The 18,621-nt window shown below is 35.7% G+C and overlaps 1 protein-coding gene and 1 long non-coding RNA gene across 2 annotated transcripts; both read left to right on the top strand.

Moving 5' to 3' along the window:
• Nucleotides 1-1,879: 1,879 nt before the first annotated feature.
• On the top strand, nucleotides 1,880-18,412 carry LOC139977670 (uncharacterized). Its single transcript, XR_011796631.1, has 3 exons — nucleotides 1,880-2,113; nucleotides 4,000-4,149; nucleotides 15,784-18,412. It is a non-coding gene; the product is annotated as an uncharacterized lncRNA (long non-coding RNA).
• On the top strand, nucleotides 6,412-7,489 carry LOC139977663 (uncharacterized). Its single transcript, XM_071987145.1, has one exon. It carries the CDS (start codon nucleotides 6,501-6,503, stop codon nucleotides 7,362-7,364), a length of 864 nt encoding a protein of 287 aa, XP_071843246.1. The 5' UTR covers nucleotides 6,412-6,500; the 3' UTR covers nucleotides 7,365-7,489.
• Nucleotides 18,413-18,621: the final 209 nt, after the last annotated feature.

Genomic DNA, 18,621 nt, shown 5'->3' with positions numbered 1-18,621 from the left:
TTTGAAATCAACAGCAAGTCGTTGGTTAGGTGCCTCTCTGTCAATCTTTCACTCATAAAATATGGCCCATTCATTCAAAAAGGTTGTCCACTCCTGCATTACAGCAAAGTGCCGTACGGGCAGCTCCAATAGACTTGCGTGACCCACGAGGTCAAATCTGATTGGTGATATACGGTGCAGAATTACCTCAGCCGAATCGACCATGAAATCAAGAAGAATTAAGTGCGGATCAAGTTAGCTAGGCAAGGCGGGGAGGAAAGTTGTTCAGACGGTGTATCTTATATATTTGGACACGACTGCTTACTCATGTATGGTCTTTACGTGTGCCGCATTATCGTAGCGCAGGAAAATTCGGCATGGTTTTCTACGCACTTATTACAACTAATCTAACCATGTACCTGGGAAAAAAAATCTCATTATTTTTACCACTACACTGAACTGTCCACTTCATTAAACGTGCACTTATCAATGAAGGACGCAGGATAATGTACACCAAAGTGTTTGGGCTCTAGTTTCATTCTTTAGTGTTAATGTGTATTGTCCACTTGAACTGATTAAAATTGAACTGTGTGTTACCATATATGGTAATAAATCTATTGTTTTTAAATATAGCTGAAGTTTCACATTCAAGCTACATTAATTACCGCATAGACCCGTTCCTGTTTCCCTTCGGCAAAATGTTTCCCTGTTATGATGAAATGGGGTCTTTTTTCTGTGTTCTGAATTTTAACTATAATAAAATAAAACTGTTAGCAATCTGCTTATCTACTAGAGAGCCTGTGTAATAGAAGGTATAAAAGTAAGTTGGCCTGACATTTCAATCCTAGCAGGATCTTCTTCAGAGGCTAAATGACAAGTAACAGTACAGTAACAGAAGGGACAAAAACATGCACAGAAAATGAAAATGTATTATCCCCTTTCATCCATCTCATTGTGTTCACCGTGCTCATTAACCTGTCTGTTTTTTGTTTTAATTTGGCTTATACGTTGTCATCAAGGCGTTGATTTTTATTTAGAAACGTCAGCTCTTAAAAAAGTGTTGTTTGTATGAAACTAAGAAAATTACACTTCGTTGAGTCATTATATACCAATATTTTACAATGATCATCAAAACCGTCTGGAACGAGTAACGCAATCATTAAATATGAAATGTTTAAGAAAAGATACTCATCTTACTTTTTGCAACTGAGGAATATAACTTCATAGTTCTAAACAAAACACATTGCACCAAACAGACAATCATAACTTTCTAACTTCTTTAATATTTTAAGATCTGGTAGGCGGTCGACGGCGTAAATCTTTTGCAAAAGATTATAGTGTACATAAATGAATTTGATGTTTTCACGCGATTAGTTGTTACCTCCATGTAAATAAAAATAAAGTTGATATTTCTCAGTGATGACGATTTTGGTCCTGTACTTGCCAATATCATCAGGTAGTGACGTTAAATGCCGTACCGTGGTTGGGCTAACGTTTTCATTATGTTAAAACTGTGGACGTTTCGAACTAAACGACAAAACAGTTCTCTCAGTTCGATAATGTTTTTATTTGTATCCATTTTGTACATGGAACGTTCTTGGTGTACAATCTTGATAATTCCTAAACCAATTCGAATATTAATGTGTTTAATGTTAATATATAATGATTTCCACGATTTTAGTAATTGCGTTAACTGGGAAGGTTCACGTATGATTACATGAGACATGAATATCATGTCAATGTAAACAGTCAAACCAATGAACTCCTATGGAACCGAATAGTCTTATCCAAAATATACTAAACTAACGTAAGGGAAATGTATGTATTATGCTATGAATAATTTACCCAAAAGTCAAACGTTACTTCATCGATATCGCTTGATGTTATTTATATTCGTTGGTTAACACAGCTCGCCCACAAAGTAAACATATTTTATTATCTATACCACAGACATGTTTGCCATATATGCAGAAAAGTCTACACTATACCAGGTTTTATAATCTACAATCCAAAGTTCAAGTATTGATAAGCAAGGAAATACTATTTACCGAAAACTGCACGTACGATAGTTTGCTTGCAAGACGACATAACATCTTTGTTCATCGTTGGTTTCCTACAGAACGCAACGTTGTTCGTAAGTCATCTAAACCTCAATCAATTATAACTGCCGTTGTGGCGTAATCATATTTATTAGCTACTCAGTATGTTTTAAAATGTAATGTTAGAATGAATGGTGGAAAATATATATGCTCAGTGGTAAATGCAATGGGTTTTGTACACACTAACTCGAAATACGAAACGATAATTTGTCATATTGATCGTCGCTGAAAGTAAGGTGAACATTAGAAATACCTACAGCGGTAATTTTTTTTTTTTTTATAGTAGTTGATAATTTCTGTAACTTATTTACATGCTTGGCCTTAGGGCGTTTAAGTGTTACACATAAACTTATATTACTTTGCAAACACAGTGCAATGTTATGGTTATCCTTTTGTACATAGTAAGGTAGTAGTTCTCATCGCCGTGCGTCATAGAACCGTATTTTATAGATTATACTAGTCTTATCTGTGTCTATTGGCGTACCAATGATTAATTGCTACTTGAAGCACTCTTTTCAATTGACCTTTGATATTTCATGAAATGCTTGTTTCACTTTCGGTTTGCCATTTATTCATACGTGTAAGCAGTCACGCCATCATTAACGTATGACTGCCACGTCAAATAATGACGTAAGCAAATTACAAATTATTATAAAACGAGTGGACCAGGCGTAACTATTGACACAATTTCGTCATTTATTTATGAAAATAAACTATCCTAGTTAATCTAAAAAAGGAAAGTCAGGATTTGTTGTTGATACCTAAGCATAACAAGAGTATTGTTTTGTACAGGCAGCTAGAGTGTCTCGTATGTATTTAATGACCTTATACTAGATACTTTGAAGCAACTTGAAAGATTGCTCTGTACTGAATTTATGACGTATGTCGTTTTGTAAAGGACATCGCTGATAACCAACCACAACATTAAATTAAGATAAACTCTCATTTCTCTGTTTCATTCCAAAGAGGGATCTTCTTTCGATTATACACATTTTGACATAATTGAGTACTATGTAGAAACAAATCTTAGTGTGTATTTTGCGTTGTTGCACTAATGACCTTCATATATTGTTAATATAGATACAGTTAAGAAACCGAAAACTACCATGATTAACGTAGTACAGATACCTTCCAGCGATTATCTGATAGATATGAATATTAACCATCAATCTTCTTTGTAATATTTTGTATGTATAACATCATACTTCTTGTTAACCTTACTATATTTTGCTCACTTTATTTAGTTCAGCCTTCCCATATATACTTTATAAAACTACGTCGCAACTAACAGAAAGCTGCGTCGTTGACATTTCCAGTCGAACATACTATGAAAATTGATACTTTGGAATTTCATAGTTTTGCAATACATGTTAATGAAGTTTTGAAGGTACACAGACCACATTGCGATATCGTACGGAGACTTAATCATAACCGGCATCTCTCTGTCTACAAATTAGTGCGTTGGATGTCGAATGTGTGAGTTTCATTTATTCAAAGGTGTGTATTTTCAGGTATTTTCATTACATGCACATTTGTAATAAACACCATACTTTTACTGCAGGTGCGGGAAAATCAGATACACAGGGGACATGTGTACACATTTGTGAACGATCATCACAATGATCCAGATTGTAAATTAACAGTGCCCATTTTTATCAATGAGATGTACCCCTTTTAAAATAGTGTAACTCTATTGTGGCCTTTTATTATTTGAAAAAGTACCCGCTTTGCGAGTAACGAGAAAAATTTTCCTAAACGGTGCCAATGCGTTGACATTTTTGAAAAGAAGTAGCCTATATAAACCGTGTGGTTTGATGAAAGACATTCACATAAGAACAGGGATTTTCGCTACAGAAATCACAGAGGTTCCATTTTCGTATAGTATTCAGGTGATTCTGTCGTTTGTTCCCTAACCTGAAAGTCACAGCATCAAAACATCAAGAAGGACATACATTTCTTGCACAATGACCCAGCGTGTGGATAGGGAGATGTATGCGATTATCAAGTACTTCCGAGTATTTGTGGTTCCCACTACCAAGCACCATACAACATTTTAGGAACCGAGTGACCGGTAAGTGTCCTAGTTCAACATTTTACAACCCGGGTTACTAACTAGGTGTTATTTTCATGCGGTACTTTTGTAGTATTTTCTATGTAATCTTTTAGAAACTTATGTTCCCTTATGGAGTCCTTGTAGTAAAATAAATAATGTGATATATAATATGACGTATGACATTGCTCGGACCTTGATATTGCTCTCAAAATTCATAATGTGCCAACAAAATCAAATATTTTCTGGTGTTCTTTTCATGCGGTACTTTAGTAGTATTTTTTATGTAATCTTTAAAAACTTCTGTTCCCTTATGGAGTCCTTGTAGTATAATAAATAATGTAATATATAATATGACGACTTTGCTCTTACCTTGATCTTGTCAATATTATCAAACATTTTCTGGTGTCCATAGAATGATGCAGGATTGTTTGGCTAAAAAGGATGTACTACCAACTGTTCGATAAAAATTGCTCATGTATACTGTGTAATGTTTTAAGTGGCATGTAAATGGTATTCTGCTGGGGTATAGGTGCATAAGTGAAGTAATATAGTAAAGCTATACCGCAATTTATATGTAATTAATAAAAACTTCTGCGGATTCTTGTTATTACTTCAATAGAACATAGCTCCCTTTTAATCTAGTACCCTCAAGTAATTTCTAAGTACTCATTCTAATCGAGAACCATATGCTTAAAATCGAGCTCAAGTATGAGTATTTGTGCATCCGAATAAGATTTTTCACTGATAGAACGAGTACTGCAATGTCTGAGTACTTCAGATCCCGTGCTAGAGTGAATACTACTTAATTACACAACAATAAACACTTCTGGAGTACTACAATACTGCAGCAAACACAGGTTTATTGGTATTTAACCAATCTAAGAAAAAATAATGAAGTTCTTAAGTACATTCATGGTGTATGCAATCTAACAATACGTTGCTTAAATGTTCTTACGATAGCGTTGAAGTGTACATAATTTTATATATTGAAATATTACACAAAATTAAAACTGAGTTATTTGACTTTAATGTTCTGGAGCCGAAATTTCCGTTAGGCAGACACTTCTACCAATTAATCGTCACCCAACCCTGTTTTAAAGACCTTGCAATGATAGTCATTTAGTGCAGCGTGGTTTCAAGAGGATACCGTTTGGAATGAAGTAGCTCATTTTGGGGATCATCCTTTAACCTAAAATACCACACCTTCCAGGAGAAGCCCATCTGACGTGCAGTTCCTATTGTGGAATTCATTGCCCGCCGCGAATTAACCTTGGAGTTTGGTTACCTTTTAAGCTATATATAAAAACCCTCCCTAGCCCTTCCTACTACTCCCTACCGCTTTTCTACCGACCCCACTTCCTCCCAATAGACAAATGCGGTTTCGGAAGTCACGTGACTTGAATTGGGTGTTTACATTTTGTTTAATTTTCGCGGAACCGGTCGCCCTGCTTGCCGAACTGTGTTAGACAAATGCAATGGCGTCGAATTGTAGGTGTTGCAAACTTCATTTTGATTGCTGTATATGTTGGATAAGTAACGACCTTAATTTCACAAAATGTTTTTCAGAAGTACCTCAGTTCGTTCCCGCAACATGGGCCGATTGGATTTCCACAGCTGGTAAGGGTGATACCGGTAACAAAAGTTGGAAGTTTTTTAAAGAGGGCTACATCCATGATATTTACGTAGGCCTACGTGATTTAGGCCAAGCAAGTGGTAGTACTGTTACTAACGTTAAACCTAACGTAATTCGCGCAAGATGCCATAGGTCGATGAAGAAAAATGAAGAGCCTCATAACGTATATATCTCGTTCGAAAAGGGAAAAAATCGTGCAAAATTAATCTCTGGACATTGCTCATGTAAAGCGGGGAGTGGTGGACATTGTAATCATGTGTTTGCCTTACTGTTTCAGCTTAATGATTTTTCATCATATGGAATTAGCGAAATACCTGTGGGTTCAACCTGTACAAGTAAACCACAGCAGTGGCATATACCTCGCTCTTCAAACATTACGCCATTGCCAGTAATGGCTACTCATTTTGCAAATGCTATAACTGATAAAAAGGACGTTAGTAGGAAGAAGGACCCTGTTCGATACAAACTCTATGATGCTCGAGGTTTCAATGTATCTGATGGACTGTCTGCTTCAGCGGTTGATGCCCATGTTACATACCTTAAAAAGCTGGAGAAACCACCCCCTTTTTCATACCTTTTGATGGAACAAGATACACCAAAAAACATAAAAACAGTCTTTAGAAATGTACCCGTAGGCTCTTGCCTGTCATATCAACTCTTTGACTGTGCTAATCTCACAACACAATATAAGCACTCGTTAGATTTCTTTCCAAATTTCAGTGATATTGATAACCAAATGTGTAAGTCATTTCCAAAATTACCTGCTGATGACTTAACTATACATTTTGATCTGGATTGTGTGTCCTGTGTTACACAAAAGGATTGGTTTAATGAAAATATATCCATTTACATTGAGGATTCTCATGTACTTCAGAAAAGGACAGTCATGCAGTATAAGTCTGCTGAATGGCAGTCAGCACGTAAGAAAAGATTAACAGCGTCAAACTTTGGCAAAGTTCTTGCTCGAAAAAAACCTCCCACAGAAGCCATGTTCAAAGACATTTATGGTACAAAGGATTTGAGTAAAGTAGCTTCAATTCAACATGGATTGTCAAAAGAAAAGGAAGCCTTAAGTATTTACATTAAACAAATGAAAAAGAAAATTCCAAATTTTTGTGTCTTTGATTCCGGACTTGTTGTAAATCCCAAGCACCCACACCTAGGATGTACCCCTGATGGAAAGGTTTTTAACCCAGCTCTCAAGCCTTGTTTCGGATTACTTGAAATAAAGTGCCCAATGACGCAACGAGGAAAGAAGGTGGAGGAGATTGTGAAATCCCATGACTTTTATTTTGAACTTAAAGACAACAGTGAGGAATACATTCTTAAACGTGAACAAAAGTTTGGTTACTTTACCCAAGTGCAAGGTCAGATGGCCCTAACTTGTTTAAAATGGTGTGATTTCATTGTTTATTTGAGTGACAGTAATGAAATGATTGCTACAAGAGTTCCTTTTGATGAAGAATATTGGACTGTCATTGCTTTACCAAAGCTTAACTCATTCTTCATCATTGATGTCATAGCTTATAGGAATAGTCCCATTGATTTTTGTTTATACATATATGGTAAAGAACCTTTCGACTACACTATGCTGTACTGAGTTTCTCAAAGAATTGGATTTTGAAAGTTGGATAACAAACAAGAAACAGTCCAGATTTGATTTATTGTACCAAACATTGTCACTGGTATTACTGAATTAAACAAGTGGAACCTCCTAACCTTCCCAATAGCCCTTTCAACATGAATTCTGTACATGGCAATTGTCTGTGTCCTAATTACATCCTCTTCTGAGAAACTTCCCTTTGCTCTCAAAAAGGTGGGGATATTGAGATTTAACCCCATTGCTTTCAATTCATTTTCAATATCAAAACCTTTGTCTGCCATAACTGCATCTCCTTTGTGTAGTCCCCCCATTTCTAGTTTTTGTTTAAGAACTGATAAGAAACCAGATCTTTTTACAATTTCTTTGTCGCTTATGGACCCCTCATATAGCTGGGAAACAAAAATTATACCCCCTTTAGGATCAACACCAAGTAAACATTTTAATGTGGTGTGACTTTTGTAAGAACTGTAAGTTTCACTTTGCTTTTGGAGTGAACTTGGCACTTCAATTTGTAATTCGGTTGCATCTATGATTACAACTGTATTAGGGTACTTCTGGACAAATTCTTGGGGTGAATTACTTAAAATTATATTGCGACCGGGCCATATCTTTAATGACCCAAGAATAACATACAAGTAATTAAACCAAGTTATCAGCTTTACTGATACAGTACTTTCTGACAAATTGAATCTTTCAGCCAAGTCCAAATTGCTAAGTCCCATTCGCCATTTCATCATAACCATCAAGAACTCATCTTCAATCAAGATTTTTTTCCCTGGACGTTTTGTTGATTCCACTGTGAGAGATATCCCTTCATTTAATTCTTCATCTTCAAAGAGTGATTCTGCATTTATTAATTTACTTCTTGCCTCTTTGGTGTCATAGTAAACTAAATTATTTCTATCTAAATTTGGGACTAAAAATCTAAGTGTTTCCTTAAACTGTGCATTTGAATTAAATCCAGTAAAATGAGTAAAGAATTTCTCCTCCTTTTTTTCTGTTGTGCTTTTAGACAGCAAATGAGATACAGAGAAACTGTGCTGGCAGGCAAGTCTAATTCCTCAAAACTGTAATCAGTCTGGATATTTCTTGACACAGAGGATGGTCTCTGGGGGTCAAGTACATCACCCTCTCCTTCAGAAGCAGTGTCTGTTTCTTCGTCTTTATTTTCATGCCATACCTGTAATTTTCCTAACACTTGTCTTTCTGTACTTTCCCTCCCTGGCTCTGTCCAAATAAATTTTGAAGGTACAGCAGTTCTCTTCAACCTCTTCTTGTTTGCAAGTGGCTCGATGAAGTCATCTTCAGTAAAATGGCTTGAACATATTTTTGCATGTTTATTAACTCTGAAAAATTTGGGATCTCGTTTCATTTTTGTGATCCACAAATTTAATCTTTTCTTGTCTCGTAAAGGTAAACTATGAAAAGACAGATCTTGTTTGTCGGATGAGTTTGTACAACCACCAGCACAGCAAAAATGAGGCATTTTCCCTTGGTTTAGATTTTCGTTGACAAAGTTGTATGGTTTAAGTGCTCTACACAAGTAAAAGAAAAAAAAAGTAAATAAAAGATAATCAATTTCAAAATCAAAAATGGTGTGGGTGAGATGTACAATTTTTTGCTTATCTTTCTTTTTTCCCCTCTTTCCCAATGAAAATTGCAAGTCGCCTGCCACAAATTTGTATTCTGTAGTAAGCCTTGTATTTACAAATTGTGTAAGCAATAAAGGTGAGAGTGGGCCGGCGCCTATGAACAGTGTGTATACACAGGGGACGGATAAAGAACCTAGGCCATGGTCTAGGCCTACGCATACATGAAAACCTTACTACGTTATCAAGCATGCACAGTATCATTACATTACAGCCTGTCTCCGCATTGGACCTAGCTTAATATGAAAATTGTAGCGAAACTGATGTAGGGCACTTGCACACACGCAATCATCATGAACCGGGAGAAATGTTTTCCGATTCTTACTCAGTAACTCACCCACGGATTTTGTTCGGGGTTTCTTAATGATTTATATTCCTCCTCTTTCAACAGTTCGTTGCTCCTGTGATCCTTGGACGTATCTAAATCGTTTTCCGAAGAAACAGCGAGTACGACAAAATACGACTTTGTTTATACTCGGCAGTAACTAGTACTTTGAGAGTACCCATTTCAGGTCACGTGACATATGTAAACAAACGAAACCGATTTTGTCTATTCCACCAAAAGGCGCGCAATATTGGCTTTAATTTTCTGCTTTCTTATATTATGACAAAGGTGGTTTGGTCGAAAAACTATCAAAAGCAAGTACACTGTTAACACTGCTATACTACATATACCTTTTAAAGTATAATCGATCGCCACCCCCAATAAAAATTGAGAATTTCAAATATTGAAATAGTGATGTTTGTGTTACAATTGAATATTCCTTGTGTACTTGACTGCAGAGTACATTGTAAGTAAACCCTGTAGGAACATATGACACAGAAACTTAAACTTAGAAGCAATACCACACTTACAAAGAAACATACGCTTTGCAGTAATATAAATATCACTAGCGCCATCTTGTTGCACCCAAGGTAGCATACGCCCATTAAAAGCCCCATTGACTTACACACTAAATCACAAAAGTAATGTGGTCTCTAAGTCTAGATAGAAGTTTTCACTAGCTAAACGCTACCCATCACCGGATAGCTGACAAGTTGGCCATTCATGGCATCATCAATTTTCCGTACCATGACCGTGAAGATTTTTTGCTATCCGAGCCGGAAGTTTTCGTCACTTGTAAACAAACCTCTTCACTCAGTGGTAAACAAATTTCCTACGCTGCTCCCGGGAGGCCTAAAGGGGTCTAAAATTGCCTCAATTGACCCAATTTATTCACCACATGTACTTCCTTTCATGCTCTTCAACATGCAAGCCACAAAAAACTAGATTATGATTGATAACAGGTCACAAAAGATGTTCTCCCGCTGCTTTTTGGCACTTTTCCTGAAGGAGAACAATCGAGCGGATTGATATAGACTCTAATAGGAGTATGCCACCCCAAAACAAGGACTCACACAAGGGGGCCTACATTTATAACAACCAGGTTTTGACAAAATCCTGATCTTATTGTCAAAATATCTTTCATTTTCATATATAAAAACACTTGATGCGGCATATTAGCTTGAATTTTGTGTGAAAAAAAGTTTTTTTTAATTTATTAAAACTCACTTGATTTTAGCCGCGACTTACACAGTTGTACTTTCTTTTTGCACACAGAAAATAAATTCATAGCTTGTTCGCAAATGTTGTACAATCTTACGTTATTAACTTACCTAAATACATAAAGGCACGAAGCCCAGCCGTCTATATGTTTACCATAATGGCTTTGATAAGACCGGAATGTTGGGGAGACGGCTTTACAGAAATGTTTGGACCCTTGGGACGCAGTTAATCCTAGTTGGAGGGGCACCAACAATTTATGTTGTTATTATTATTTTTGTTTCGAAACGAGAGCATCCATGTTAGAAACAATATTTCCTTGATGAAATTATTGTAAAAGTTCTGGTGTGCAAATATAAAAATTTTATTATGTCACACAGGTGTGTTTTGTATCTTGAGAAATGGCATGCTTTCATCAGTTTAGTGACTTGTCTGCATAGTTTTAGAAGGATACTTAATAAAACACTTAGTATGTGTCTAAAAAACACGCAATGATAAACAATTAACGGACGACTTACCACGAAGGGATTTACAATGTTGCAATATATCAACAGTTTGACATGACAAAATCACGTGTCGCACTTTCACAGCACTAATACACACATCTACCCGGAAATTATGGAAACGTGCCATACTTTCCGACTTTCGACTTTCCTATATTATTGATCACTTTATATCAGTATATTAGTTAATGCCTACATACGTTGTGGGTTGGTCCAATCCATGGATAATAAGGCAAACTTGCATAGCACTTTCCCCAACTTCCGTGTTTTAAAACTCAGTGTTGCAAAGGAAATGGAATCTTATTCATGGTCAATAGATTTAGCGTTTTGGTGTGAAGTGTTAAGAGAAGAGGAATGGTCTAGTCTTCATTTCCAAAAGCCCACCCCCTCCCCCCCCCCCCGCTCCATCAATGCTGTTTGGGGGCTTAGCTGACAAATTCTCTCTAACCTTGATCTAAGTTGTTCAATATGGTTTGAATAATTTAATATATTTTATATATCTTGTGGTAAAGTTACTAAGTATGGAGAACTAAAAGTATATTTCAATGTAATTGATTTGCACATTTTTAATTAATCTGATCATTCTACATCATGTTGAAAAGGCATACTGTAAATAACTGTTTTCACCTTAGAGCTGTATTTCCTAGGATTTCGCAATTGATACGTACGATTCAGGATAAACTAAGCATTGCTGCAACTAATGGATGCCGATTCAGCCCTTTGAACACATTTAATTCAGGTTTGTTTCTTATCTCGATGCTTGTTTGACAAACTATTACAATACTTAGAATTGTTGTTCTAATATCACAATACATTCAGAAATTGCTTTCCGTTAAATATGAATGCACTTACAGTTTCATATGCTGGATCATGTAACTTGGGCTTTACATATATACTGCTAACTAATACGTTATGGAACACAAACAGGTCAGTTTGTAATTGTAGTACTTTAAAATAACGTATAAATTAATGTTACTATTGAAATGTGAGTGCAGTCATGTGATTAATATATCTCGCAGGCACCACGCTGAAGTCACATGCCATACGCTCCGTATTTACGTTTGGATCCGTGTCCATCCTCTTATAGGGTCGTAGTGGCGTAGCGAGGAGAGGTACATAAATATACTATGACCCTTAAACGAGAAAAAAATAATCATCAAGTCCAACTTTGGTTTGACCTTTTGTAACTCTGCTTTATATTTGCCATTCTGAACGCACGGATATGGCACGTTCATGCTTTCTCCGTTGAGGAAGAATTTCCTTTTAATTTCAAGTTTAGTGGAGAGATTTAATCTGTTTTCTTTAGTGGGTTGGCATAAGTGGGGGTGTTTTTCTTTGTATAAACTTACGACTGTTTACGACTGTGTTTCCAATGGTGTTAATTGTTGGCTGGGACAACAGCGAGGAAGCTACCGAGAGCTGCAGCAATGTCAGCTAGTTCATTGGCCTCTTAGCAGTTTTAAAAACTCAAATAAATATCAGACAGAAGAATGAATTATCTTGTACACCTTGGGATATATCTCAGCTCTCTATATGGTAGGGATTATGGTATGGAGGGGGTGGAGCCACAGCTTTCAAGGATTTATTGTTCTCTCGTAGGAAGCTTGAAACACGAATATATCATTATCGTATAGTACACCGACTTCAGAATGTTAGTTGATTATTTCCTCTTATATTGCATGAACGAGTATAAAATACAGCTGAAGCATGCGCATTGACATTTCAAATAATTACATTATAGCACTATAAGTGCTTTCCCTTTCACTTTCATTTTATTGTTAACACAGAAAGACAATATCAGGAAACAACCTTTCTAATCATGACAACTTGTTAATATCATGACCTTTTCAGAGGCAGACTTTTACGAAAACTGGAAAAGCATTGTTAATCTACTAATAATTGCAACACAGATATCACTCAAGATCATTGTTGAACGTTCTGTACCGTTACGTCTCGAAATCTCCGAAAGAGGTATTTGTGGAATACGGAATGCAGTGCGAGGCTCACTCAGACAATAACGAATTGAGAAATTATTATATATATATATATATATATATATATATATATATATATATATATATATATATATATATATATATATATATATATATATATATATATATATATATAGAATAATAGAATGACAAGATTTATTCAGCTTTACATACATCCAGCTTAAAAAACTTTTCTGAGGCTTATTGCCAAAAACAATAACATGTAACAAGTCAAGTCTCTCTAGTTTAGTTTAGTTTAGTAGAAAAAGTGATCAGGAGGGACACTTATGTCCCCATCAAGGACCCTATAGGGAGAGGGAAAAAACTGAAGACACAAACACTCAGACCCGAATACAATGCTTAAAGTGCTTGTCCAAAGCATTTTTAAACCCATTGACACTACTGGCAAATACAACTTTCTCAGGCAAACCATTCCACTCATTCACAACCCTATTAGAACAAAAAAAAGTTATGCCGAATATCAATCCTACTATGCGACTTTTGGAGTTTAAGACAATGACCTCTAGTACAACTACTGTTAGCAAACATGAAAAAGTCGGTAAAGGATAAATTGTCGAAACCATACACAATCTTGAAATCCTGGATTAAGTCCCCACGTTACCTCCCAAGCTCCAGTGTGGTGAGATTCAACAGTAGTAACAGCCTATAAGGAACTAATCATCCTAGTAGCCCTCCTCTGGACCTTTTCAAGTACTTCCTTATCCTTAGCAAACTAAGGGTTCCAAGCCTGCACAGCATACTCCAGATGAGGCCTAACCAACTGCTTATAAAGCCTAACTACGATGTCCTCTTTCAGAAAATTGAAGTTCCTCTTGATCATACCTAAAACCCTATTACGCCTTTTAGCAGCTTCAAGACAATGTTTAGAAGGTTGCAGAGATGAGTCAATGTAGATAACTAGGTCGCTTTCAACAGAGACCTCCTGTAACTCCACACCATTAAGATTGTATGTAAACTTTTGGTTACTACTACCAATGTGCATTATCTTACATTTATCAATATTAAAAAGCATTTGCCACCCCTGAGACCAGGAAAAAATCTTATCCAAATCCGCTTGAAACTTCTCAGAATCGCTTTTGGAAGATACATCAGAATACAATTTTGGTGTCATCAGCAAACTTCTTAGCTGTACACAAAATATCTCTGTCGATGCCATTTATATAGGCAACAAACAACAAGGGACCTAATACAGACCCTTGTGGAACCCCACTAGTAACGTTCTGCCAAGAAGAAGCAGAGCCTTTAATTACCACCCTCTGTTCCCTATTACAAAGCCAATTGCCGATCCAATACAGTAAATTCCTCATGACACCCATGCTCTTCAGCCTAAGTAACAGACGTAAAGACAAACTATATATATTTATATATGGCTAATGAATCTTGTACTTTTGTTTTTTCCGTAACATTTCTCTAAGAAAAGACAAACAATAGAGAAAAATAACTATTGATACACCATATTAGATATTTTAAAGTCATTTCAGTGCCTAAGGTAAGAAAAAAAGACACTGCCCTTCTCAATCCGAAATAAAATGATAATTCTACAGTATCATATATCACAGCGTTTTGCTAGTCCGACTTAATCATCAGCAATTGTTATTGATAGTTATGAAAGAGTTTACATGTTTTTCAGAACAATTTTCTGCTGCCAATTTCTGTGACCAGTGTAATGTGTCCAATACAGATGATATGGGCCGGTAAGAACTTAAGGCAAAATTAGGCTCCAATCGATGCCCTCATTGTTATAGTGAGTCTCTTACCACATTATATTTATATCGTATCGATTAGGCGAAAATACCTATGGTACAAGCGGCAACGCACTTAGTTTCAAATGGTCAGTGTTTCTTTGTATCCCTATATATGTGGATGTGGTTCTATAAAGTCATATTTAATGTTATATTATTGGGCTAATAGAGTAAAGGATAATTACAAGGGAAGCCTCAAGCAGCGGTAATTATAAATACAAAATAAAATTGTCAGGGAGGAGAAAGAAGAGTAACCCTATTCTATTTATGCGTAAACGGTGTCTTTAATGTAGCATGTGAAAAAGTGCTTAATTATGCATTCTCAAAGTTGTATTTATGGTATAATTGTGTACATCTATTCACGATTTGTACAATGAAATCATCAATACATTAAAGAAACATTCCATGGATGGTAGGAGAAAGAAGCAAACATGGCTATATGCGTTTTACTTAGGTGATCATATGGTAATGTGTCAGATTCACCTTTGAACAAACGTTACTTTACATTCACTGCAGAAGAAGAAATGGTGTTAATTTAAAATAAATTATGTCAGATCGGTTACATATATATTCATCTAATTCAAACCACTGAATTCCTTTGTTGTTGACTTTCTCAAAATACTCCTATTGGTATATATAATTGACAAAGTGGTCCATTCACAATGAAAACTTGTATCGTATACTGAGGATCACGTGTTACCTTAACAGTATTCTAACAGTAACACAAACTTGCATAACTTTCATATATATTTAATTTGCCCATGTAAAGTATACCATTATTAATATATGTAAATATATATATATATATATATTATTTTTTTAGTAGGTGGTGCAGTATTATTACCACTTGAGCGTATACACTGACTGTGTGATGTGCTCGGCATGAAGATCAACAAATGAAAGCGCATCTTGAAAAAAAAGTAAATATACTATTTTATTGTTTCCAATCAAAATAAACGTACAGGATAATAGAGTCAAGGATACAAGTGGTGGAATCCGTTGGACTACTGTGGAGTAAATGTCAATTACAGTTCCTCTGGAGGGCTACTAGGATGATTTGTTCCTTGAAGAGTGTTCCTTATTATAGGCGGTTACAACTGTTGAATCTCACCACACTGAAGCTTAGGAGGTAATGTGACATGATTCAGGTTTTCAAGATTGTGTATGGTTTTGACAGTTTATCCTTCACCGACTTTTTCATGTTTACTTATAGTAGTTGTACCAGAGAACATTGTCTTAAACTCCAAAGTTCACAAAGTAGGATTAATATTCTGCATAACTTTGTTCTAATAGGGTTGTGAATGAGTGGAACGGTTTGCCTGAGAAATGTGTACTTGCAAGTATTGTGAACGGGCTTAAGATTGCTTTGGATAAGAACGTTAAGCATTTGTATCGGATGTTAGTGTTTGTGTCTTCTTAAATTGTTTTTGTTTCTCTTCTATAGGGTCCTAGATTGGGACTTGACTGTCCCTCCTGATCTTTTTTTTTCTACTAAACTAAACTAAACTCCCCCTCTGCCATTTCCTACCTACACCTTATTAACCTTGATTAACCATAAAACGTATAATTGGCACTTCAAAGCATTTAAAAAGAAGCTAACAAATTTGGATAGTTGTCGGAAGAATATGGACAGTGACAATAACATATTATGTGTGTTAATATCATTAAATACAATGCACTGTGTTGTACACCGTTGTTGCATGACCAGAGTCTGATTCAAACCCCGAAATCGAAGCTGGACAAGAAAACCAACCAACCGAACGACCGATTCGCTCTCAACCCAAGTCCCCTTGCATCGAGACTGTAATTGTGTGATCATCGTTTGTCATGTATTACGATTACCCTCGAATTGGAACAGATACTACACATTATCTTAGAAGAAAAGGGCGAGTATTTAATGCTTTTTAAGAAAAGTCACCGAGGAAAGAACCTGGGCACGAAAACAAAACTACCGAACAACGGATCCGCTCTCAACCCCAGTCTCCTTGCATCGGGACTGTTACTGTGTGATCTTCGTCGGGTGTGTATCATCATTCCCCTCGAAAAGGGGAATAGATACTACACATGTTATTAGCCAAAAGTTCGAGACGGGAGTATTGTGTATATGTATATAGTACAATCCCTGTAACTATTAACAATACCATATCACTACTATCAATGAAGATATGCCGTAATACAATGATACTATATTGATTTACTAAAACCATAACTCTCACATTTAGACTTTTAACCCATTAAATGACATTTAACCCTCCAAAGTTACAGACAAAACCACGCAGTCTACATGACTATTCATGTCATAATTGGCCATGTGGCTACGTGCACCGTTAGCTGTAATACAACTTAATACGGATGATTATAAAGACCATTCACGTTACATCATTGATTACAAGACCCTGTTTCCTGTGAGAGAGTTAGCTCTTAAACCAATGCCACACTTGACCTCGAAAACAACAGGACAAATCATTATTCAGGTGAATGTTGAGTCTGAAACAATCGAAAGCTTTTGAGATGTCAAGAAAAGTACCTGATATTTGTTCTGTTTAAATGAAACTGTGAACATATCAGTGAAATGTAAATGGCATATGTAGTTGTCCTCACATAAATCAGTAAAAAATATTTTGCAGTTCCGCAAGAACTTTTACTTCAATTTTTAAGAAGCAAAAACAAGGCATGACAGAGATTGGGCTTTGATCGAATTATAAATCTTCCTTCTTCATTATTAATGACAGACAATGAAACTTGCAGCCTAAATGCGATCAGGCAAACCAACTACCCGTTGCTCGAACAAAGAATTAAAAGGAAAGAAATCATAAATGTGATCATTACCTTAGTGAAATAGCTTCTCGAACTTTTTAAAATTTACAGTTTATTTTATTTTATGAAATTAAGCTTTCCGGACTATCTAACGCCAGCTTCCACCTGTTTCAATCATCTCTTCACATTAGTATGTGTATTGTCAATTAAAGAATTTCCGGGGCAAATCATTAACTTTGATATATCGTTAGCCGTCCAAACACTATCATAGCTTTCCAAATAGTATGTTATACCATTTTGTTTTTACTGAATATGAAGCACCATTAGTCAAACCGCATAGAATCTTTAATTCATGTAGTTATACTGGAGAAAGAAAATGAATCAAAGTTGAGATTAAGTGCAATTTTGTATGATATTACTACTTGCAAACATAAGATTACTTTGGTGTCCTATGCATTGGTTTTGTTAAATGTGATCCAAATTATATATTTGCAGCAATGCAGTTCAAGCTTTTGTTGATGCAGTTGTCTATAAAAATGTTGAACAATCCTTGAGCCTTTTTATTTGCTTTGCGAATGATGTATAGAAGAAAGTATTTCATTGATTTTATAAAATCTTGCAATATATTTACCCCTATTTGTTGATATATAGTCATGTTTTTTTTGCCCTTGAAGTGTTTATAGGTCACAATATTTAGTACGTTTGTTAAAATTACATAAAATTGTCAACCAAAGCTGTCATTTACGTTCTATGTCAACACTATAATAACAATTGTATGTTTCATTATTTAATACATAAGATTGTTGTCCAGTTGAACTAATTACAGACGTGTTTTATTTTTTCAAGATGTCATTAGCATGTAAATAATTTATCATCAATTGTCACTTCTGTTTTACATTGAGCTTTTAGTACTGTAATTAGATTTTGCACCTTCACGGGGAAAAAACACGCGTTTAAATCGCCGTTTTCGGTCTGTAATTGCGACGAAAATTCCGAGTTCCAGCCTGTTTCCGTTACGTTTCCACTCCTGAAACTAGTGATTAAG

The sequence above is a fragment of the Apostichopus japonicus genome, chromosome 12 (genome assembly GCF_037975245.1).
Source record: "Apostichopus japonicus isolate 1M-3 chromosome 12, ASM3797524v1, whole genome shotgun sequence".
NCBI classification, from domain to species: Eukaryota; Metazoa; Echinodermata; class Holothuroidea; order Aspidochirotida; family Stichopodidae; genus Apostichopus; species Apostichopus japonicus.
The sequence above is the reverse complement of the archived record's forward strand: the minus strand, read 5'-3'. Positions and strand labels throughout refer to the sequence as shown.